At 47.5% G+C, this 25436-nt stretch overlaps 1 protein-coding gene across 1 annotated transcript; it reads left to right on the forward strand.

The window, feature by feature from the left end:
• The first annotated feature begins 7 nt into the window (after positions 1 to 7).
• LOC135509528 (NAD kinase-like) lies at positions 8 to 24322 on the forward strand. The gene is made up of 12 exons (XM_064930267.1): positions 8 to 202; positions 719 to 982; positions 1535 to 1618; positions 9474 to 9603; positions 9947 to 10055; positions 10221 to 10306; positions 15681 to 15783; positions 15889 to 16094; positions 22630 to 22729; positions 22834 to 22991; positions 23090 to 23172; positions 23434 to 24322. Exons 2-12 carry the CDS (start codon positions 720 to 722, stop codon positions 23594 to 23596), a joined length of 1485 nt encoding a protein of 494 aa, XP_064786339.1. The 5' UTR covers positions 8 to 202; position 719; the 3' UTR covers positions 23597 to 24322.
• Positions 24323 to 25436: the final 1114 nt, after the last annotated feature.

Here is a 25436-nt window from a genome sequence, read left to right on the forward strand (position 1 = left end):
CTTTATGTTTTGATTCTGTCAACTGATGTACTGATAGCTAGCTAGGTTAAGCTTGGCAAGTAAAATCACAGACACACAATTAGCATTATAAGATTTGCACTTGACCAGCTACTAGTATTTCATCAGATTCGTTTGCTCTTCAACTCGTGGAAGCTAACACTGCGCTGATGATGTCGTAAGGAGAGCTGTTTAGCAACTCAAGGTAGCTACAGTAGCTTAGACAACTTTACAGGGTTATTTGCTAGCTAGTTAACTAAACTTAGTCCAGTTGACCTTGCATTGGCATTAAACCATTGTTAGCCATGTCTTGTTAGTCCGTGCTTTTCTTTGTTTAGAAGGCTGTCATGCTAAGGTTACAGGAGTGTAGGCTTTAAACAAGTTGAGATTTTGGCTAAAGCTGGCCTGCTTAGATAGCTAACTAGCTAACCTACCTAACCAGCTAGTAATTTTATCCAGTTATCAAGACTAGCTATAGCCCAAAGGCCAGCATATGGCGATATTGAAACGGCTCAATACTAGCCTTTGGGCTAGTCTAGCTATATAATTAGACAGGTCATGTGTTGATAGTGTTTATATATTTGCCCTGTAAACCCAATTTGCATGGTTTTGTTAACTATGTTGTTGTGACACTAGTCACTCTGCTGCAGCATGTGGTCAACCAGAGATATTTACAGTTTCAACCCCAGTTTATGTGTGTGTACTGTGTGTGTTCCTACAGGATGGAGGGTCAAGAGTCATCCTGTTCCTCAGCTACACCAGAGAGAAGCTCCAACACTCCAGAACCAGTCAGGTCCTCGACCTCCAAACACAGGAAGTCACCTAAGAGACGACGGGAGGAGAAGAGGTCCCAATGCCACCATCAGGATGACCAGGAACACCTGTTGCTGCCCGATGGCGAGCAAATCAGGTTGCCGGGCCAACACGAACACTCCGAACCCTCTGGGTCTTCGACGGCAGAGATGGCAGAGACCTCCCCTAAGAGGTGCGTGTCTGAGAGCTGCAGGTAGCCTGGGACAGTAGTCTCTTTCAGTAGCTGCTTGGTGTGCTGTCTTGTGTCTAGGATTTGTCAAGACAGCACAAAAAGATCTGGGACCAGGCTAACATGAGACTACTGGGACAATAATGCCATAATAGCGACAGTACTGCCTTAGGGTAGCTAGCTGGACATGCCATAGCCACAGTACTGCCTTAGGGTAGCTAGCTGAACATGCTCTCTGTCTGGCTCTCTCTCGCTTTTGCTCTCTCTTGCTTTTGCTTTCTCTCTCTTTGGCTCTCTCTCTCTTTGGCTCTCTCTCTCTTTGGCTCTCTCTCGCTTTTGCTCTCTCTCGCTTTTGCTCTCTCTCGCTTTTGCTCTCTCTCGCTTTTGCTCTCTCTCGCTTTTGCTCTCTCTCGCTTTTGCTTTCTCTCTCTCTCTCTCTCTCTCTCGCTCTTTGGCTCTCTCTTTTGCTGTCTTGTCTTTCTCTTTCGCTCTGTCTGTCTGACTCGCTCTTTTCTCTCTCGCTCACTGTCTGACTGTCCTCTTTTCTACCTACAGGAGAGCTCACTTTCTCCATGGACCATATCCTGCTACTCACTTTGGACCCAAAGCCTGTATTCTTCCTAACCCAACCTCAGTCATGTAAGTCATTGGTGTGGGAACTTCATTGCACACTGTCTGGAATTTGTTTCCCTCTCTGTCTTTGTTATTTTAGTTGAGTCATTTGGCATTGAATCCTTATGTAACTGTCCCAGTATCAGCAGGTAAGATGAGCATTAAGGACAGGACTGTGATTGGGTAGTAGTGTCCTATTGAGATTTAAGGACAGGACTGTGATTGGTTAGTAGTGTCCTGTGAACTGGTACTGTGAGTCAGAACACATAGGGTACTTAGTTGCAGAGGGTCTAGCCTATGGCTGTTTCATTGACCGTATTACCGCGTACATTGGCTGTCATGACCGCATTACAATTCCACGTGACTGTTGAGTCACAGTAATCTCCTTTTATGCACTCTGGACATGCTGTGGTAGTACCCAACTGGCTAACACCCATCAGGTCACTAATGGCCTGATACTCAGCTCTCTATTGTCCCTCTAACCACTCGGATATCAATGAAAATCACCTCAAACACTTATCAATACATTATCATGCTTTTAAAACTCACCTCACTGTGATGATCAATTTGAAGATAGAGGTTCAACAGGTCCCAATGCCAAATGAGTGGAACACATGGTCGTTGTGGATGTTTCAAAGCCTAACAACGAAACATAGCCTACTGCATATTAAACACGGCAGAAAAACACAACAGATTTAAGATGTCTTTGGTACATAATTGGGTCTAGCCTATACTCCAACAGTAAACTAATTCTAGTAATGGCCTTTTGACTGTGGACTCTGTTATTATGCATACTGAATGGACTGGTTACCTTATGCCATTGGGCATTTTTCATATTTTAATAATTAATAGGCTACACGTTACCGTTTAGCTACAGAGTATCTCACCACCGTGCGTTTCCATCTTCTCCTCTTTACTTCATTCCTTTCTCCAGCGCGCAGACAGAGGGGTTGTCAAACAGTTTGATTAAATATGTGTAGTTGTGAAAACGTGTTACTATCGATGTTCCCGAACAGATTTCACTTGGTTTCCCAAATGAAGCACTAGCTATCTTCAGGAACAGGGTTGGAGAGCCCATGGCATACAGAGTACTGGCTAGCTGTAGGAACAGGGTTGGAGAGCCCATGGCATACAGAGTACTGGCTAGCTTCAGGAACAGGGTTGGAGAGCCCATGGCATACAGAGTACTGGCTAGCTGTAGGAACAGGGTTGGAGAGCCCATGGCATACAGAGTACTGGCTAGCTTCAGGAACAGGGTTGGAGAGCCCCATGGCATACAGAGTACTGGCTAGCTGTAGGAACAGGGTTGGAGAGCCCATGGCATACAGAGTACTGGCTAGCTGTAGGAACAGGGTTGGAGAGCCCATGGCATACATAGTACTGGCTAGCTTCAGGAACAGGGTTGGAGAGCCCATGTCATACAGAGTACTGGCTAGCTTCAGGAACAGGGTTGGAGAGCCCATGGCATACATAGTACTGGCTAGCTTCAGGAACAGGGTTAGAGAGCCCATGGCATACAGAGTACTGGCTAGCTTCAGGAACAGGGTTGGAGAGCCCATGGCATACAGAGTACTGGCTAGCTGCAGGAACAGGGTTGGAGAGCCCATGGCCTACAGAGTACTGGCTAGCTTCAGGAACAGGGTTGGAGAGCCCATGGCATACAGAGTACTGGCTAGCTGCAGGAACAGGGTTGGAGAGCCCATGGCATACAGAGTACTGGCTAGCTTCAGGAACAGGGTTAGAGAGCCCATGTCATACAGAGTACTGGCTAGCTGTAGGAACAGGGTTGGAGAGCCCATGTCATACAGACTACTGGCTAGCTGCAGGAACAGGGTTGGGAGAGGGAGAGCCCATGGCATACAGAGTACTGGCTAGCTGTAGGAACAGGGTTGGAGAGCCCATGGCATACAGAGTACTGGCTAGCTTCAGGAACAGGGTTGGAGAGCCCATGTCATACAGAGTACTGGCTAGCTGTAGGAACAGGGTTGGAGAGCCCATGGCATACAGAGTACTGGCTAGCTGCAGGAACAGGGTTGGAGAGCCCATGGCATACAGAGTACTGGCTAGCTGTAGGAACAGGGTTGGAGAGCCCATGGCATACAGAGTACTGGCTAGCTGCAGGAACAGGGTTGGAGAGCCCATGGCATACAGAGTACTGGCTAGCTGCAGGAACAGGGTTGGGAGAGGGAGAGCCCCATGGCATACAGAGTACTGGCTAGCTGCAGGAACAGGGTTGGAGAGCCCATGGCATACATAGTACTGGCTAGCTTCAGGAACAGGGTTGGAGAGACCATGACATACAGAGTACTGGCTTGCTTCAGGAACAGGGTTGGAGAGCCCTATGGCATACATAGTACTGGCTAGCTGCAGGGACAGGGTTAGAGAGCCCATGGCATACATAGTACTGGCTAGCTACAGGAACAGGGTTGGAGAGGCCATGGCATACAGAGTACTGGCTAGCTGCAGGAACAGGGTAGGGAGAGGGAGAGCCCATGGCATACAGAGTACTGGCTAGCTTCAGGAACAGGGTTGGAGAGCCCATGGCATACAGAGTACTGGCTAGCTTCAGGAACAGGGTTGGAGAGCCCATGGCATACAGAGTACTGGCTAGCTTCAGGAACATGGTTGGAGAGCCCATGGCATACAGAGTACTGTCTAGCTTCAGGAACAGGGTTGGAGAGCCCATGGCATACAGAGTACTGGTTAGCTTCAGGAACAGGGTTGGAGAGCCCTATGGCATACAGAGTACTGGCTAGCTTCAGGAACAGGGTTGGAGAGCCCTATGGCATACAGAGTACTGGCTAGCTTCAGGAACATGGTTGGAGAGCCCATGGCATACAGAGTACTGGCTAGCTTCAGGAACAGGGTAGGGAGAGGGAGAGCCCCATGGCATACTGAGTACTGGCTAGCTTCAGGAACAGGGTTGGGAGAGGGAGAGCCCCATGGCATACAGAGTACTGGCTAGCTTCAGGAACAGGGTTGGAGAGCCCATGGCATACAGAGTACTGGCTAGCTACAGGAACAGGGTTGGAGAGCCCTATGGCATACAGAGTACTGGCTAGCTTCAGGAACATGGTTGGAGAGCCCATGGCATACAGAGTACTGGCTAGCTTCAGGAACAGGGTTGGGAGAGGGAGAGCCCCATGGCATACAGAGTACTGGCTAGCTTCAGGAACAGGGTTGGGAGAGGGAGAGCCCCAGGGCATACAGAGTACTGGCTAGCTGCAGGAACAGGGTTGGGAGAGGGAGAGCCCATGGCATACAGAGTACTGGCTAGCTGTAGGAACAGGGTTGGAGAGCCCATGGCATACAGAGTACTGGCTAGCTTCAGGAACAGGGTTGGAGAGCCCATGTCATACAGAGTACTGGCTAGCTGTAGGAACAGGGTTGGAGAGCCCATGGCATACAGAGTACTGGCTAGCTGCAGGAACAGGGTTGGAGAGCCCATGGCATACAGAGTACTGGCTAGCTGTAGGAACAGGGTTGGAGAGCCCATGGCATACAGAGTACTGGCTAGCTGCAGGAACAGGGTTGGAGAGCCCATGGCATACAGAGTACTGGCTAGCTGCAGGAACAGGGTTGGGAGAGGGAGAGCCCCATGGCATACAGAGTACTGGCTAGCTGCAGGAACAGGGTTGGAGAGCCCATGGCATACATAGTACTGGCTAGCTTCAGGAACAGGGTTGGAGAGACCATGACATACAGAGTACTGGCTTGCTTCAGGAACAGGGTTGGAGAGCCCTATGGCATACATAGTACTGGCTAGCTGCAGGGACAGGGTTAGAGAGCCCATGGCATACATAGTACTGGCTAGCTACAGGAACAGGGTTGGAGAGGCCATGGCATACAGAGTACTGGCTAGCTGCAGGAACAGGGTAGGGAGAGGGAGAGCCCATGGCATACAGAGTACTGGCTAGCTTCAGGAACAGGGTTGGAGAGCCCATGGCATACAGAGTACTGGCTAGCTTCAGGAACAGGGTTGGAGAGACCATGGCATACAGAGTACTGGCTAGCTTCAGGAACATGGTTGGAGAGCCCATGGCATACAGAGTACTGTCTAGCTTCAGGAACAGGGTTGGAGAGCCCATGGCATACAGAGTACTGGTTAGCTTCAGGAACAGGGTTGGAGAGCCCTATGGCATACAGAGTACTGGCTAGCTTCAGGAACAGGGTTGGAGAGCCCTATGGCATACAGAGTACTGGCTAGCTTCAGGAACATGGTTGGAGAGCCCATGGCATACAGAGTACTGGCTAGCTTCAGGAACAGGGTAGGGAGAGGGAGAGCCCCATGGCATACTGAGTACTGGCTAGCTTCAGGAACAGGGTTGGGAGAGGGAGAGCCCCATGGCATACAGAGTACTGGCTAGCTTCATTTAACATTTAACATTTAAGTCATTTCAGGAACAGGGTTGGAGAGCCCATGGCATACAGAGTACTGGCTAGCTACAGGAACAGGGTTGGAGAGCCCTATGGCATACAGAGTACTGGCTAGCTTCAGGAACATGGTTGGAGAGCCCATGGCATACAGAGTACTGGCTAGCTTCAGGAACAGGGTTGGGAGAGGGAGAGCCCCATGGCATACAGAGTACTGGCTAGCTTCAGGAACAGGGTTGGGAGAGGGAGAGCCCCAGGGCATACAGAGTACTGGCTAGCTGCAGGAACAGGGTTGGGAGAGGGAGAGCCCATGGCATACAGAGTACTGGCTAGCTGCAGGAACAGGGTTGGGAGAGGGAGAGCCCATGGCATACAGAGTACTGGCTAGCTTCAGGAACAGGGTAGGGAGAGGGAGAGCCCATGGCATACAGAGTACTGGCTAGCTGCAGGAACAGGGTTGGGAGAGGGAGAGCCCATGGCATACAGAGTACTGGCTAGCTTCAGGAACAGGGTAGGGAGAGGGAGAGCCCATGGCATACAGAGTACTGGCTAGCTGCAGGAACAGGGTTGGGAGAGGGAGAGCCCATGGCATACAGAGTACTGTCTAGCTTCAGGAACAGGGTAGGGAGAGGGAGAGCCCATGGCATACAGAGTTTGGGTGGAATATCACCTGTCGGACAGCAAGCGGCTGCATGCTCCTACTCGGCATGATTGGAAAACAAACTGGTGGGAAAGCACCCTCCATTCACTATTTGAGTGCGGACGGAGGACATGTGTTTTCCCCACCGGCCACTCTTCCTGTCCATTTAGAATGGGCCATTCTAAATTAGAACTTTTAAGAGATCTGATTTTTTTAAAATTTTGTTAACTAAGTGTGTCATTGTAGTAAAGTAGTCATCTACCCACCTCGTTCCTCTCTTTTAGCATGTACACGTAGTAAGTACACCATCATGCTTTAGGGACACGTGTCTCTTCAGATTCCATAATGATTATTTAGTTGTGGACACTACATCACCACACTCCCTCTCTTTAGTAGTGGACACTACATCACCACACTCCCTCTCTTGCTTTTCGTCCTCATCTTTGTAAGTCACCTTGATTTAGCACCTGTGTGTTCTATTAGTTTCTTTATAAAATATTTAGTGAACTCCATGACAGTAGTTGAAGCAAGGGGCTATAGCAGCACACAAGTAGAGGAGAAATGCATGCTGGACTGGGCATGCCCTGAGCTAGTGAAAGCGCTACTGGAGTGAAATTGGAGCGGGCGAGAAGGCCGACCTTTGGGAATCACGCTCCAGTCAAATTGGGCGTGCTCCTCAAGCTCCACTCGCATACTCTGCCACTGGCATGCTGAAGAAGTGTGCTCTTCACGGGTGAATCCCAGTTTCAACTGTACCGGGCATTTGCCAGACAGCGTGTATGGCGTCGTGTGGGCAAGTGGTTTGCTGATGTCAAAGTTGTGAACAGACTGCCCCATGGTGTCAGTGGGATTATGGTATGGGCAGGCATAAGCTACGGAATAACAAACACAATTGCATTTTATCGATGGCAATTTGAATGCACAGAGATACCGTGATGAGATCCTGAGGCCCATTGTTGTGCCATTCATCCGCCGCCATCACCTCATGTTTCAGGGTGATAATGCACGGCTCCATGTTGCAAGGATCTGTTCACATTTCCTGCAAGCTGAAAATGTCCCAGTTCTTCCATGGCCTGCATACTCACCAAACTGTCATCCGTTGAGCCTGTTTGGGATGCTCTGGATCGACGTCTACAACAGCATGTCCCAGTTCTTCCATGGCCTGCATACTCACCAGACTGTCACCCGTTGAGCCTGTTTGGGATGCTCTGGATCGACGTCTACAACAGCATGTCCCAGTTCTTCCATGGCCTGCATACTCAGACTGCCACCCATTGGACAGGTTTGGGATGCTCTGGATCGGCGTCTACAACAGCATGTCCCAGTTCTTCCATGGCCTGCATACTCACCAGACTGTCACCCGTTGAGCCTGTTTGGGATGCTCTGGATCGACGTCTACAACAGCATGTCCCAGTTCTTCCATGGCCTGCATACTCAGACTGCCACCCATTGGACAGGTTTGGGATGCTCTGGATCGCGTCTACAACAGCATGTCCCAGTTCTTCCATGGCCTGCATACTCACCAAACTGTCACCCGTTGAGCCTGTTTGGGATGCTCTGGATCGACGTCTAAGTTCCAGTTCCCGACAAAATTCATCAACTTTGCACAGCAGTTGTAGGGGAGTGGGACAGCCTTCCACAGGCCACAATCAACAGCCTGATCAGCTCTATGCCAAGGAGATGTCGTGCTGCATGAGGCAAATGGTGGTCACACCAGATACTGACACGTTTTCTGTCCACGCCCCTACTTTTTATTTATTTTTTAATATTTTTGTTATAGAGGTATCTGTGACCAATCATATTCATATCTGTATTCCCAGTCATGTGAAGTCCATAGATTAGGACCTATTGAATTTATTTAAATTGACTGATTTACTTATGAACTAGAAGTCAGTAAAATTGTTGTATGATGCATTTTTTTTTCAGTGTATGTTTTGATTTGTATCATTCACAACTAAAGTTGCCAAATAACTCTAAATCTAGTATATTCAACCTGTTTCAAATGATCACCTTTAAGCTCAACATAACCCCTTAGTATGTGCACTTGCTCCAGAATGGGAAACATTTCCTTTTGATTCTATTCGACCAAGTTCCATTATATTCGTCTTTAAAATCATACAATATTATAATAATGGAACAGATATATAAGCCTATCTTGTCTGCTAGATGAACTACAGCCTAGGCTGCCATTAGCATGGTGCATAGCCAGATAACCTACAGTCTGTTCTTCTGAAACACGTTGTCTTCATATCATAATGTTTTTTTTAGACCTGCCTAAAATAATAGATGTATTGTGACGGTGTATATTAAATTGATTTATTATACTTTAAAAAAAAAATGTAGATGTTTCAAAAGCGCGCATTAGCGGCTTGTATGAGTGCCGGCCTGGAGATGCTGAATTTGCCTATGCTAATAAACGGTTAATTACCATGAGACAGGCAGGCTTTTGCATGACAATAACCCCTACTCTACATAGACACACTGTCCATCTAGACAGTAAAGATAATCAACCCTGGGATCTGGTGAGACTGAGTAGCTGTGGAGTTTGGACTTTGTTATCTAATTCTGTATTTTACCATGTTAATGAATGACTGTTCAGAACAGCTTTTGAATTTTTGAAAATGAGGGATTATCTTCAGTGCAACCACCGGACGTCGTTTAAATGGTAACAAAAAGGAAATTCAAGACTAGTTAGAAAAATGTATTTTTGGTAAAGGGGAATGTGGAATAGGCCAATGGAAGTGTGTGTGTAGCTGTACTGTTCTGTGCCTGATGTTGTGAGGCGAACTGTAAAATGTATAAATAAATGTAGACTACTTTTTAATGAAGTTTGATTGTGTGTGTGTGTGTCGTCATCGTCGTCCTCAGGCACATCCAGGATCCAGCCAGTCAGCGCCTGACGTGGAACAAACCACCAGTCAACGTTTTGGTCATCAGGAAGATACGAGACGAGAGCCTAGTAGAACCATTCAAAGAACTCTGCCACTTCCTCGTTGAGGTACTGTATCATAGAGCTGAAGTGTGTGTGGTTCTGTGTGAGTGTGTGCATGTGCTTGCACGTTGTTGTTTATGAGGCGTTTGAATAGGAGCTATGTACATTATCAATGGTAAATCTGTAGAGATCAATGCAGTTTTATTAAATATTTATCTTGGTGGAAGCATGCAGTCCCAGAATTGAATGAAAGCATGAATTTTGTAGTCTTGTCTTGTCTCATACATGCTTCACTATGATGATATCAGACTGTTCAGTCCCGAGTCAGATCTACTGGATACCTACCAGGGTTGGGCTTTCAATTCAGTATTGAGTAAGTAAAGTGGCGTTCCATTTCCATGTGCTCCAGGAGAAGGGTATGCTGGTGTTTGTGGAGAGGAGGGTGGTGGCTGACGTCTCCCTGACTACGGACGAGACCTTCGCCACAATCCGAAAACAACTCTGTACCTTTAGAGAAGGTAACACACACACACACACACACACACACACACACCATCTCTCATAGCATAACATCCACCCAGCAGTGTGTCAGATCCATTCCTCTTCAGTAAACGTGTGGATTGGGTCACATGGCTACAACATATATAGTTCTACTGAATTTCTGAACTGTGCTTCCTGTCCAGGTTATGATGACATCTCTCACTGTATTGACCTCATCATCTGTCTGGGAGGAGACGGGACTCTACTCTACGCCTCCTCTCTCTTCCAGGTACCCACTAACACATACAGTACACCAGGGGTGGGCAACCCGTTCTTAGAGTGCCTCAGGTACGGCAGGATTTTGTTCAAACTAGGCACTGTGGTGTCTTTGGCTATGCCGGATTAAGTGATATGACATGCTATTCTAGAAAAGAATTTCTCTGTAATTAATATCACCTGATTGAGCTAATCATGTAAATGTAATTAACTAGAGAGTCGGGCACCACAAAATAATATTTATAGAGCTGTTATCTTCTGAATAAACTCTTAAAGACCAAGTAATATTTTACATCCATAGCAGTCAACATTAATCTTCATCTTACTTCAGTCTCATCTGAAAGTTGTAAATTCTTGGTTATCTGCAAGAACCCTGGCTAACAATTTGAATCAGCAATACAAAATTGGGTTTAATTATTTATTTACTAAATACCTAACTAATCACACAGAATTCACATACACACATTTAATCATAACTTGATTACAAATTACGTCATAAAGGAAAACGTGCCTAGAGGGCGGAACAGATATGACAGCTGGTTACACAAAAGAAAAGGGGCTGGGTTTGAGTGAAAGAGCAGGAAGACTGAGGAACAAAGGGTGAAGCCATGCTATCGTAAAACAGTATTTTATGCATTCTAAATTACCGCCCATTTGGAAAAGGAAAATGCAATAAATATCTACTCTGAGCTGCGCTTCAGTAGGTTGGTGGTAGATGGAAGGCCGTGTTGCCAAACCGAGTCCTCTGTCCTTTGAAGAATGTCTCTGGTTGTCAATTGGATACGTTGTTGTAACGTCGTTGTGTGATAGACGGGATACTCTGTCTGTTCCTTCCTAACCTGCTTTTGCAGCTGCGGTCAACAGCTAGGAGGTATCACATCTGTAGTGAATAAGAGTTCAAAGTTCATACCATTCGCAACCAAAGCTCATGCTGATGTTGGCTTCGTTCTGTAGTTATTATCTGAACCATTCTGACATAGGACCGTCGCCCTCATATCCTCGGAACAGGAAGTTCTATTGTCGTCAAGGGCTTATATAGGAAGGGAGAAAAGGGGTGTGTGTCATAGTTTACAACCTCTGTCTCTTCACGTGGGCGGCCACTGAGTGAGCAGCAATATCTTATGAAAACCCACATCTCACATTTTAGAAGCTAAAATCACATTTCATCCCATCACAAATAATTTCATTTTCAAACATTTAAATTGAACAATTCCATGTGAATCCGATAACTCTGATGTGTAGACTTTCCACTGTAGAGTTTGTCATTTTATCATTGATGAGAATGTCTCAGATGACAACCGAACCGACATCATATTCATTAAGTACCACCGCATATGTTCAATTGGTTGGATTACCAGAATATAGTTCATTTCCCCCCACATTCTGACGTTCCCAGAATCTCTGTTAACCAAGGGGTTTACAAATGTAACCTCAGTGGGGTAGAGAGGAAAAAGGGGGGAAGAGGTATTTGACTGATTAAAAACCTACCCCCCCAGGCCAACGTCATGACAGCACCATGCCTGACCAGCTAGCTAGTTCAGTGATTGCCTAAATTGAACACACCTGGTCTTCCAGGTCAGTCAAACCAAAAACATGAAGTTCCTGCGTCCCTCCAGGACCAGGGTTTCCAAGCCCTGCTCTACAGTTTGGGACGGGAGGGGGGATCTCTGTACTCAGAAACAAGGTCAGTATAACAGGGGAGCCAAGCCCTGCTCTACAGTTTGGGAGGGGGGGGGGGATCTCTGTACTCAGAAACAAGGTCAGTATAACAGGGGAGCCAAGCCCTGCTCTACAGTTTGGGAGGGGGGGTCTCTGTACTCAGAAACAAGGTCAGTATAACAGGGGAGCCAAGCCCTGCTCTACAGTTTGGGAGGGGGGGGGATCTCTGTACTCAGAAACAAGGTCAGTATAACAGGGGAGCCAAACCCTGCTCTACAGTTTGGGATGGGGGGGATCTCTGTACTCAGAAACAAGGTCAGTATAACAGGGGAGCCAAGCCCTGCTCTACAGTTTGGGAGGGGGGGGATCTCTGTACTCAGAAACAAGGTCAGTATTTCAGGGGAGCCAAGCCCTGCTCTACAGTTTGGGAGGGGGGGGGATCTCTGTACTCAGAAACAAGGTCAGTATAACAGGGGAGCCAAGCCCTGCTCTACAGTTTGGGAGGGGGGGGGGGGGGTCTCTACTCAGAAACAAGGTCAGTATAACAGGGGAGCCAAGCCCTGCTCTACAGTTTGGGAGGGGGGATCTCTGTACTCAGAAACAAGGTCAGTATAACAGGGGAGCCAAGCCCTGCTCTACAGTTTGGGAGGGGGGATCTCTGTACTCAGAAACAAGGTCAGTATAACAGGGGAGCCAAGCCCTGCTCTACAGTTTGGGAGGGGGGATCTCTGTACTCAGAAACAAGGTCAGTATAACAGGGGAGCCAAGCCCTGCTCTACAGTTTGGGAGGGGGGATCTCTGTACTCAGAAACAAGGTCAGTATAACAGGGGAGCCAAGCCCTGCTCTACAGTTTGGGACGGGAGGGGGATCTCTGTACTCAGAAACAAGGTCAGTATAACAGGGGAGCCAAGCCCTGCTCTACAGTTTGGGAGGGGGGGGGGATCTCTGTACTCAGAAACAAGGTCAGTATAACAGGGGAGCCAACATAACTTTTGTTCCAGCTCTGCTCTAACAGTGGTTTTTAAAGGAACTCAGTTCAGCTTTAAACTTTCTCTTGAAAGTTGTAATAGTAGACGGCACAAGGTGCCATTTCTAAATTGGGTAGTGCATCATCAGTTCCTCTTGTCATGTCAGTCATTGTCGACCTTAGAGAGATATTTATAACTTGTCAGAAAGGTCAACTAGACCATGTCAACTATTTTTTAGCACATAGATATTGTTGTCATTTCTTTGTCACTCAAATATCACATGAATACACATTAGACATGGCAAAATGTATAGAATTGCAAGAAAATTTGCTTTAAAACTGGAGAGAGAAAAAATGCACCCCATTTCTTTTTTCTTAAAAGTGAAAATTATAGGAAATAAGCTTTTAAACCTGTCAAATGTTCTCTCCACCAACCAGAGGGGTATGAACAGTTTGAGTCATGAACAGTGCTTGTGCCAATAGAAATAGACATGGCGGGGTGCGCGGGGGGAGATGTTCCCCAATGCTGGAAGGGGGGCCCCGAGTGAAAGTTTGGGATCCCCTGTTCCAACATGCCTGCTTATTCTAACCAGAGTCTTGTACTTGCCTGGCTTAGGGCAGGCTGGCTGTGTGTGTTTGGTCTGTCTGTGGCATTTGAGGCAGTGTTTGGATTTGTCATCATCTCCATGTTAATCATCATCATCGCCACTGTCATCATACTTGGAACAGAACAGAATGACGTGATTTAGAGGTTTCCGTTTTCATTGGCCAGACTTGTGTGCATTCCAAATGACCCTCAGTACCTACATAGCACACTACTTTTAACCAGGGCCCATAGAGGACAGGCCCATTGGAATGGGACAGGCTCATTGGAATGGAACCAACATGACCATAGAGGACAGGCCCATTGGAATGGAACCAACATGACCATAGAGGACAGGCTCATTGGAATGGAACCAACATGACCATAGAGGACAGGCTCATTGGAATGGAACCAACATGACCATAGAGGACAGGCTCATTGGAATGGAACCAACATGACCATAGAGGACAGGCTCATTGGAATGGAACCAACGTGACCATAGAGGACAGGCTCATTGGAATGGAACCAACATGACCATAGAGGACAGGCTCATTGGAATGGAACCAACGTGACCATAGAGGACAGGCTCATTGGAATGGAACCAACAAGACCATAGAGGACAGGCCCATTGGAATGGGTGGAATGGAACCAACATGACCATAGAGGACAGGCTCATTGGAATGGAACCAACATGACCATAGAGGACAGGCTCATTGGAATGGAACCAACATGACCATAGAGGACAGGCCCATTGGAATGGAACCAATGTGACCATAGAGGACAGGCTCATTGGAATGGAACCAACAAGACCATAGAGGACAGGCCCATTGGAATGGGTGGAATGGAACCAACATGACCATAGAGGACAGGCTCATTGGAATGGAACCAATGTGACCATAGAGGACAGGCCCATTGGAATGGAACCAATGTGACCATAGAGGACAGGCTCATTGGAATGGCACCAACATGACCATAGAGGACAGGCTCATTGGAATGGAACCAACGTGACCATAGAGGACAGGCTCATTGGAATGGAACCAACAAGACCATAGAGGACAGGCCCATTGGAATGGGTGGAATGGAACCAACATGACCATAGAGGACAGGCTCATTGGAATGGAACCAACATGACCATAGAGGACAGGCTCATTGGAATGGAACCAACATGACCATAGAGGACAGGCCCATTGGAATGGAACCAATGTGACCATAGAGGACAGGCTCATTGGAATGGAACCAACAAGACCATAGAGGACAGGCCCATTGGAATGGGTGGAATGGAACCAACATGACCATAGAGGACAGGCTCATTGGAATGGAACCAATGTGACCATAGAGGACAGGCTCATTGGAATGGAACCAACAAGACCATAGAGGACAGGCCCATTGGAATGGGTGGAATGGAACCAACATGACCATAGAGGACAGGCTCATTGGAATGGACCAACATGACCATAGAGGACAGGCCCATTGGAATGGAACCAACATGACCATGGAGGACAGGCTCATTGGAATGGAACCAACAAGACTTGGTTTCCATTCCTGCCATTACAATGAGCCTGTCCTCTATGGTCATGTTGGTTCCATTCCACCCATTCCAATGAGCCTGTCCTCCCACCAGCCTCCTCTGTCTGGAACTGAAAAGGAGGATGGATGCTTTATTCTCCTTCATATTTCCAGTATGTTATAGCTACAATTACATTTGTCAGTTAGCCGAGGCTCTTATCCCTTATTACTCTTGTAAGAGCTCTGGATAAGTGCCTTGCTCAAGGGGACATGGACCAACAGTCTTAACTGTGTTTTGCTCTCTCTCACTCTCACTCTCTCTCTCTCTCCCCTCTCCCCCTCTCTCTCCCCCCACTCTCTCCCCCCCCTCTCTCCCCCCACTCTCTCTCCCCCCACTCTCTCTCCCCCCCCCACTCTCTCTCCCCCACTCTCTCTCCCCCACTCTCTCTCTCCCCCCACTCTCTCTCCCCCCCCCACTCTCTCTCTCCCCCCACTCTCTCTCTCTCCCCCCACTCTCTCTCTCTCCCCCCACTCTCTCTCTCTCCCCCCCCACTCTCTCTCTCTACCCCCACTCTCTCTCTCTCCCCCCACTCTCTCTCTCTCTCCACTCTCTCTCTCTCCCCACTCTCTCTCCCCCCCCACTCTCTCTCTCTCCCTCCCCTCTCCCTCAGGGCAGTGTTCCTCCAGTTATGGCGTTCCATCTGGGTTCTCTGGGTTTTCTGACACCGTTTAAGTTTGAATCATACAAGACAGAGGTGGCTAAAGTTTTTGAAGGTAGAGGATTCCTTTCAAATAAAAATTAAATAGCGCTGTCAATTAGTGACATCTGCCAGTTCATGATCCGATGGATGTCTGTTTGTGTGTGTGTGTGTGTACCAGGTAATGCAGCCATCACACTGCGTAGTCGTCTGAAGGTGAAGGTGGTGAAGGACATGCTCCAGAGGACAGGCCAGCCAGGCCAGCAGCAGTACCAGGGGTCTGGGGGCCAAGGCCAAGCTGGGGGCCAGCCGGACACAGAGCACAATGGCCTGCTGCCCCATGGACACGCCAACAGCGAGGCTGGGAACATTACCCTACAGATGCAGGTGAGACTCAATCCCTAACCCCTAGCTTCAAACCCTTTTGCACTAGCCCCTACTCCCTAGCAGGGCTCCAAATTAAGGGGGTCCCGGGGATGATGATAATCTCTGGTACGGTTCAAAACAGACATTGGGACCGTTGCAGGACGATAGGCCAGACAAATATAAAATGCATACAACAGTGGATCCATATTAAAATGTTTACACAAACACGAGGCTGCTGAATCGGATCACGTTGTGTTTCACTCGTCTCGGCCCATATGTGTGAATATTCCAAAATACTATTACGAGAGAAGACCATTCTCAAACAAGCACATGATGCGAGTGGTTTTTATAACGCGACAGAGTTTGATATACAGCCTAATGGTACAAACATAGAGGGAATTTCTAAAGATGCAGCAATAGGATTGTGCTTTAGAAGAAGAAATGCTGTTTTCACCGTCATATTTCTATGGTGGGATTTTGGCTGTAGCCTATTAAAAGAAAGACCATGTCTGTATGCGGCTTTATTCACTCAACATTTTTTTTTATTTACATTGTTTGCAAATTTATATGTGGCACGTATTAATACCAAAATAACATGCAAAACGATAAAATATATTTAAAAAAAAAAATAGGCAAAAAAACAAAGCTGAACAGGTCGGTGGTCGCCACTGAAATTGACGTGGAATTTTATTTGTTCTTATCGTTTTAACGAAAACCGGATGGCAGCCTCAAATCTTTTGTATACCACCCCTACCTTGTCACAACACAACTGATTTGTTCAAATGCATTAAGAAGGAAAGAAATTCCACAAATGAACTTTTAACAAGGCACACATGTTAATTGAAATGCGTTCCAGGTGACTACCTCATGAAGCTGGTTGAGAGAGTGTGCAAAGTGGTCAAGACAAAGGGTAGCTACTTTGAAGAATTGAAAATATATTTTGATTTGTTTAATACTATTTTGGTTACTACATGATTCCATATGTGTTATTTCATTTTTTTGATGTCTTCACTATTATTATACAATGTATGAAATAGCAAAAATAAAGAACCTTGAATGAGTAGGTGTGTCCAAACTTTTGACTGGTACTGTACACACTTTTTTTTTTTTTTTAATCAAAACAGTTGGGGCTCAAACGCCACCTGCCCTGAATGACGAGTTGCCACTGATTATTCTGTTTAAAAAAAATATATTTATTTAACCTTTATTTAATTGTTAAGTTAAGAACAAATTCTTATTTACACTGACGGCCTACACCGGCCAAACCCATATGACGCAGGGCCAATTGTGCGCCGCCATATGGGACTCCCAATCACGGCCGGTTGTGATGCAGCCTGGAATCGAACCAGGGTCTGTAGTGATGCCTCTTATCACTGAAATGCAGTGCCTTAGACTGACTGTGCTACTCAGAAGCTCAAATGGGACAGCTGGTGGTGGAATGTAATGTCTTTAACTGAACTGTATTCAGGAACCAGTTCACCCTAACATTGTTCTTCTCACTTTGATGTATTGTATACATGTGGTTAACAGGTTCAATTCATCAATTATCATTGTTAATAATGTATGTTTGTCTGTTTTCATTAAGATTCAAAAGGGGTTTTTCCTAACAAATTACGTTTATGTAATATAGACTGTATCTGTCTCAGAAATTCACTAATTATAAAAACACTGCAAATGACCCTCTCTCCCTTCCTCCTCTCTCCCTTCCTCCATTTTCTCCTCTCAACCCGTTTTCAAAACATTTTGTCTGGGAGAATCTCCCGGTCTCCATGGCAGCAGTCATAATAAAGCATGGCTGTTTGGATGTTAGCGGCCCTGTTGAGCCAGTTGCCGTGGTTACGAAGGCACACCTAGACGGATTCTGACCGCAGACCTTAATGCGCTCGGACAGTTTGTGTGACATACACACTCAATTAAATTCAAGTTGCTTTATTGGCATGACGTAACAATGTACATATTGCCAAAGCTTACTTTGGAAATTAAGTTATTTAAAATAAATTAAAATAATCAAAATTGTCAGTGGGTGAATCATGAACAACAATAATCAAGGGTAAATATAACTACAATGGACAATAACAATGGCAAAGATGAGGTTGGTTGGTCTGTCAGACACTGTCCCTCAGCTTATGGCAGGCAGCAATGTAGTGTGCTGCCAACCCACAGCTCCCTGCGTCCTCCCCCAACAGGTCGTGTAGCCTATTCTCATCAGAGAGGTGTCTCTCTCTCTCTGCGTCCTCCCCCAACAGGTTGGGTAGCCTATTCTCATCAGAGAGGTCTCTCTCTCTCTCTGCGTCCTCCCCCAACAGGTCGGGTAGCCTATTCTCATCAGAGAGGTCTCTCTCTCTCTCTGCGTCCTCCCCCAACAGGTCGGGTAGCCTATTCTCATCAGAGAGGTCTCTCTCTCTCTCTGCGTCCTCCCCCAACAGGTCGGGTAGCCTATTCTCATCAGAGAGGTCTCTCTCTCTCTGTGTCCTCCCCCAACAGGTCGGGTAGCCTATTCTCATCAGAGAGGTCTCTCTCTCTCTCTCTCTGCGTCCTCCCCCAACAGGTCGGGTAGCCTATTCTCATCAGAGAGGTCTCTCTCTCTGCGTCCTCCCCCAACAGGTCGTGTAGCCTATTCTCATCAGAGAGGTCTCTCTCTCTCTCTGCGTCCTCCCCCAACAGGTCGGGTAGCCTATTCTCATCAGAGAGGTCTCTCTCTCTCTCTGCGTCCTCCCCAACAGGTCGGGTAGCCTATTCTCATCAGAGAGGTCTCTCTCTCTCTCTGCGTCCTCCCCCAACAGGTCGGGTAGTCTATTCTCATCAGAGAGGTCTCTCTCTCTCTCTGCGTCCTCCCCCAACAGGTCGGGTAGCCTATTCTCATCAGAGAGGTCTCTCTCTCTCTGTGTCCTCCCCCAACAGGTCGGGTAGCCTATTCTCATCAGAGAGGTCTCTCTCTCTCTGCGTCCTCCCCCAACAGGACGGGTAGACTATCCTCATCAGAGAGGTGTCTCTCTCTCTCTGCGTCCTCCCCCAACAGGTCGGGTAGCCTATTCTCATCAGAGAGGTCTCTCTCTCTCTCTGCGTCCTCCCCCAACAGGTCGGGTAGCCTATTCTCATCAGAGAGGTCTCTCTCTCTCTCTCGTCCTCCCCAACAGGTCGGGTAGCCTATTCTCATCAGAGAGGTCTCTCTCTCTCTCTGTGTCCTCCCCCAACAGGTCGGGTAGCCTATTCTCATCAGAGGTCTCTCTCTCTCTCTCTGCGTCCTCCCCCAACAGGTCGGGTAGCCTATTCTCATCAGAGGTCTCTCTCTCTCTCTGCGTCCTCCCCCAACCGGTCGGGTAGCCTATTCTCATCAGAGAGGTCTCTCTCTCTCTCTCTGCGTCCTCCCCCAACAGGTCGGGTAGCCTATACTCATCAGAGAGGTCTCTCTCTCTCTCTCTGCGTCCTCCCCAACAGGTCGGGTAGCCTATTCTCATCAGAGAGGTCTCTCTCTCCGTCCTCCCCAACAGGTCGGGTAGCCTATTCTCATCAGAGAGGTCTCTCTCTCTCTGCGTCCTCCCCCAACAGGTCGGGTAGCCTATTCTCATCACAGAGGTCTCTCTCTCTCTGCGTCCTCCCCCAACAGGTCGGGTAGCCTATTCTCATCAGAGAGGTGTCTCTCTCTCTCTGCGTCCTCCCCCAACAGGTTGGGTAGCCTATTCTCATCAGAGAGGTCTCTCTCTCTCTCTGCGTCCTCCCCCAACAGGTCGGGTAGCCTATTCTCATCAGAGAGGTCTCTCTCTCTCTCTGCGTCCTCCCCCAACAGGTCGGGTAGCCTATTCTCATCAGAGAGGTCTCTCTCTCTCTCTGTGTCCTCCCCCAACAGGTCGGGTAGCCTATTCTCATCAGAGAGGTCTCTCTCTCTCTCTCTGCGTCCTCCCCCAACAGGTCGGGTAGCCTATTCTCATCAGAGGTCTCTCTCTCTCTCTGCGTCCTCCCCCAACCGGTCGGGTAGCCTATTCTCATCAGAGAGGTCTCTCTCTCTCTCTCTGCGTCCTCCCCCAACAGGTCGGGTAGCCTATTCTCATCAGAGAGGTCTCTCTCTCTCTGCGTCCTCCCCCAACAGGTCGGGTAGCCTATTCTCATCAGAGAGGTCTCTCTCTCTGCGTCCTCCCCCAACAGGTCGGGTAGCCTATTCTCATCACAGAGGTCTCTCTCTCTGCGTCCTCCCCCAACAGGTCGGGTAGCCTATTCTCATCAGAGAGGTGTCTCTCTCTGCGTCCTCCCCCAACAGGTTGGGTAGCCTATTCTCATCAGAGAGGTCTCTCTCTCTCTCTGCGTCCTCCCCCAACAGGTCGGGTAGCCTATTCTCATCAGAGAGGTCTCTCTCTCTCTCTCTCTGTGTCCTCCCCCAACAGGTCGGGTAGCCTATTCTCATCAGAGAGGTCTCTCTCTCTGCGTCCTCCCCCAACAGGTCGGGTAGCCTATTCTCATCAGAGAGGTCTCTCTCTCTCTCTGCGTCCTCCCCCAACAGGTTGGGTAGCCTATTCTCATCAGTCCTCCCCCAACAGGTCGGGTAGCCTATTCTCATCAGAGAGGTCTCTCTCTCTCCTCGTCCTCCCCAACAGGTCGGGTAGCCTATTCTCATCAGAGAGGTCTCTCTCTCTCTCTGCGTCCTCCCCAACAGGTCGGGTAGCCTATCCTCATCAACATTTAACATTTAAGTCATTTAGCAGACGCTCTTATCCAGAGCGACTTACAAATTGGAGAGGTCTCTCTCTCTGCGTCCTCCCCCAACAGGTCGGGTAGCCTATTCTCATCAGAGAGGTCTCTCTCTCTCTCTCTGCGTCCTCCCCCAACAGGTCGGGTAGCCTATTCTCATCAGAGAGGTCTCTCTCTCTCTCTGCGTCCTCCCCCAACAGGTCGGGTAGCCTATTCTCATCAGAGAGGTGTCTCTCTCTCTCTCTGCGTCCTCCCCAACAGGTCGGGTAGCCTATTCTCATCAGAGGTCTCTCTCTCTCTGCGTCCTCCCCCAACAGGTCGGGTAGCCTATCCTCATCAGAGAGGTCTTTGAAACCTTGAATAATTTCACATTTGGAGAAATTACAGTAATTGTCTCGGGTTCTGCTGTTGTGCAGTGGTTGCACAGCCTTTCCTCTACAGGGAAGCCATGTTTTCCTGTGTCTACCCTTCTCAATGGCAAGGCTGTGCTCATTGAGCTTGGACTAATCATGTAGTAGTTTTTAATAATGTAGTTTTTGTTCTGACTGTGTTGTAATTTGGTTTATTCTGATTTGATTGGATGTTCTGGCCCTGAGGCTTCAGTGTGTTAGTCGAACAGGTTTGTGAACTCAGCCCCAGGACCAGCTGGATGAGGGTCCTGAGGCTTCAGTGTGTTAGTAGAACAGGTTTGTGAACTCAGCCCCAGGACCAGCTGGATGAGGGTCCTGAGGCTCCGTGTGTTAGTAGAACAGGTTTGTGAACTCAGCCCCAGGACCAGCTGGATGAGGGTCCTGAGGCTTCAGTGTGTTAGAACAGGTTTGTGAACTCAGCCCCAGGACCAGCTGGATGAGGGTCCCGAGGCTCCGTGTGTTAGTAGAACAGGTTTGTGAACTCAGCCCCAGGACCAGCTGGATGAGGGTCCTGAGGCTTCAGTGTGTTAGTAGAACAGGTTTGTGAACTCAGCCCCAGGACCAGCTGGATGAGGGTCCCGAGGCTCCGTGTGTTAGTAGAACAGGTTTGTGAACCAGCTGGATGAGGGGACTCTTCTTTTCTCAGCTCTTGGCATTGCAGGACTTGGTAATGATATATGAGGAGGTCACTGTAGATGTTTCCAAAAACTTCATTGCTGATTATAGAGTTTTTATTATTAATGGATTTTGGTCTAATTCTGCTCTGCATGCAATGTTTGTTCCTCTGGTCATGTAGGTGTTCATTTGAGTTTATTTTTTTAACTTAAGTAATTGTGTGTTTGTTACTTGAACACTGTGAAGCATTTATTTGGGCTGCAATTTCTGAGGCCGGTAACTCTAAGGAACTTATCCTCTGCATCAGAGGTAACTCTGGGTCTTCCTTTCCTGTGGCGGTCCTCATGAGAGCCAGTTTCATCACAGCGCTCGATGGTTTTTGCGACTGCGCTTGAAGAAACTTTCAAAGTTCTTGACCTTTTCGGATGGACTGACCATGTCTTAAAGTAGTGATGGACTGACCTTCATGTCTTAAAGTAGTGATGGACTGACCTTCGTCTTTAAGTAGTGATGGACTGACCTTCGTCTTTAAGTAGTGATGGACTGTCTCCCTTTGCTTATTTGAGCTGTTCTTGCCATAATATGGACTTTTACCAAATCTTCGGTATATCTATGCTATAGTAAATATATGCTATAGTATATATGTTATGGATACCACCAGTAAACAGTTGGAAATGTGAACAAATGTGAACTTAGCTAGCTTAACAACATGTTTTTTTTTCATCGTCATATGTTGACAAAGCAATGAATGGTTAGACATGTCATCAAACACTGTCACCTAACTCAGTTTAATCATTAAACCATTATTGTTTCAAAACTATACTGTTCGAAAACGTGTGTGTGTGTAGGTTCTGAATGAGGTGGTGGTGGACCGAGGCCCTTCCTCCTACCTGTCTAATGTTGACTTGTACCTAGATGGACGCCTCATCACCTCTGTACAGGGAGACGGTGAGTACAGGACATGACACAGCGCCACAGTGGCGGCACGAACAAATACTCTTCTGTCTTCAGTACCTATCTCTCTTCTCCCTGCCTTTCCTCCACCGCTCCAGGTGTGATCGTGTCGACCCCTACAGGCAGTACAGCGTACGCAGCAGCAGCGGGAGCCTCAATGATCCATCCTAATGTCCCGGCCATCATGGTCACACCGATCTGCCCACACTCCCTCTCCTTCAGACCCATAGTGGTGCCTGCTGGGGTCGAGCTGATGGTGAGAGTGGGGAGGGTTGTAGAGAGGGAGTGGATCTGTCTTGTCTTATGGATGTGTTGACCTCTTCACCTTGTCTGTCCGTCTCTGTCTGTCTGCAGATCACCCTCTCCCCTGACGCCAGAAACACTTGCTGGGTGTCGTTCGATGGCAGGAAGAGACAGGAGATCAGCCATGGAGACTGGTAACTTCACTGTCCTTCACCGTACCACCATTTACTACGGTGTAATAGCTTCCAAATACTATTAGGTAGAATGGAAGATCCATGCCAGAACACTAATCAACCCTAATCTCCCTCCTCTCTCCTCCCCTCTTCTCCCCTCACCGTCTCCCCCTACTCTCCCTCCTCTCACCTCCCCTCTTCTCCCCTCACCGTCTCCCCCTACTCTCCCTCCTCTCACCTCCCCTCTTCTCCCCTCACCGTCTCCCCCTACTCTCCCTGCAGTATAAAGATCACTACGTCGTGCTATCCGGTACCATCCATCTGTTGTCATGATCTGGTGTATGACTGGTTTGAGAGCCTGGCTCAGTGTCTGCACTGGAACGTCAGAAAGAAACAAGCTCGTCTGGCTGACGATGTCTCGGACTCCTCAGATACAGAGAACTGAACACACACAGACAGACAGACACATGCGCACAGGAATTGAAAACACACAAGCACATAAGAATATATACAGTTGAAGTTGGAAGTTTACATACACGTTGGAGTCATTAAAACTCGTTTTTCAACCACTCCACACCACTAGTTTGGCAAGTCGGTTAGGACATCTACTTTGTACATGACACAAGTAATTTTTCCAACAATTGTTTACAGATTATTTCACATATAATTCATTGTATTACAATTCCAGTGGGTCAGAAGTTTACATACACTAAGTTGACTGTGCCTTTTAAACAGCTTGGAAAATTCCTGAAAATGATGTCATGGCTGTAGGCTAATTGACATAATTTGAGTCAATTGGAGGTGTACCTGTGGATGTATTTCAAGGCCGACCTTCAAACTCAGTGCCTCTTCGCTTGACATCATGGGAAAATCAAAAGAAATCAGCAAAAAAATTGTAGACCTCCACAAGTCTGGCTCATCCTTAGAGCAATTTCCAAAATTCTGATGGTACCACATTCACCTGTACAAACAATAGTACGCAAGTATAAACACCATGGGACCACGCAGCCACCGTACCACTCAGGAAGGAGACGCGTTCTGTCTCCTAGAGATGAACGGACTTTGGTGCGAAAAGTGCAAATCAATCCCAGAACAACAGCAAAGTACCTTGTGAAGATGTTGGAGGAAACCATTACAAAAGTATCTATATCCACAGTAAAACGAGTCCTATATCGACCTGAAAGGCCGCTCAGCAAGGATGAAGCCACTGCTCTAAAACCGCCATAAAGAAAAGCCAGACTATGGTTTGAAACTGCACATGGGGACAAAGATCATACTTTTGTGGAGAAATGTCCTCTGGTCTGATGAAACAAAAATAGAACTGTTTGGCCATAATGACCATCGTTATGTTTGGAGGAAAAAGGGGGAGGCTTGCAAACCGAAGAACACCGTCCCAACCGTGAAGCATCATGTCGTGGGGGTGCTTTGCTGCAGGAGGGACTGGTGCACTTCACATAATAGATGGCATCATGAGGAAAGAAAATTATGTGGATATTTTGAAGCAACATCTCAAGACATCAGTCAGGAAGTTTAACCTTGGTCGCAAATGGGTCTTCCAAATGGACAATGACCCCAAGCATACTTCCAAAGTTGTGGCAAAATGGCTTAAGGACAACAAAGTTAAGGTATTGGAGTGGCCATCACAAAGCCCTGACCTCAATCCTATAGAAAATGTGTGGGCAGAACTGAAAAGGTGTGTGTGTGCAAGGAGGCCTACAAACCTGACTCAGTTACACCAGCTCTGTCAGGAGGAATGGGCCACAATTCACCCAACTTATTGTGGGAAGCTTGTGGAAGGCTACACGAAACGTTTGACCCAAGTTAAACAATTTAAAGGCAATGCTACCAAATACTAATTGAGTGTATGTATACCTCTGACCCACTGGGAATGTGATGAAAGAAATAAAAGCTGAAATCATTCTCTCTACTGTTACTCTGATATTTCACATTCTTAAAATTAAGTGGTGATCTTAACTGACCTAAGACAGGGGATTGTTACTTGGATTAAATGTCAGGAACTGTGAAAAACAGAGTTTAAATGTATTTGGCTAAGGTGTATGTAAACTTCCGACTTCAACTGTATGTGTGTATATATATATAAACAGGTTATGATGCTAACTGACTGATTTTCCTGCGGACCCTGGCTGGATGATTCAGTTAACATGTAGTGTTATAGTCCTAATCATCACTCTGTTTTAGTGTGCATCTCAATCAATATCATTCCAAATATTCTGCTTGTCCCTTTAGATGGCTACAGGTCACACAACTGATCTGGGAGAATGATG

Source organism: Oncorhynchus masou, chromosome 3, assembly GCF_036934945.1.
Source record: "Oncorhynchus masou masou isolate Uvic2021 chromosome 3, UVic_Omas_1.1, whole genome shotgun sequence".
Lineage (NCBI taxonomy): Eukaryota > Metazoa > Chordata > Actinopteri > Salmoniformes > Salmonidae > Oncorhynchus > Oncorhynchus masou.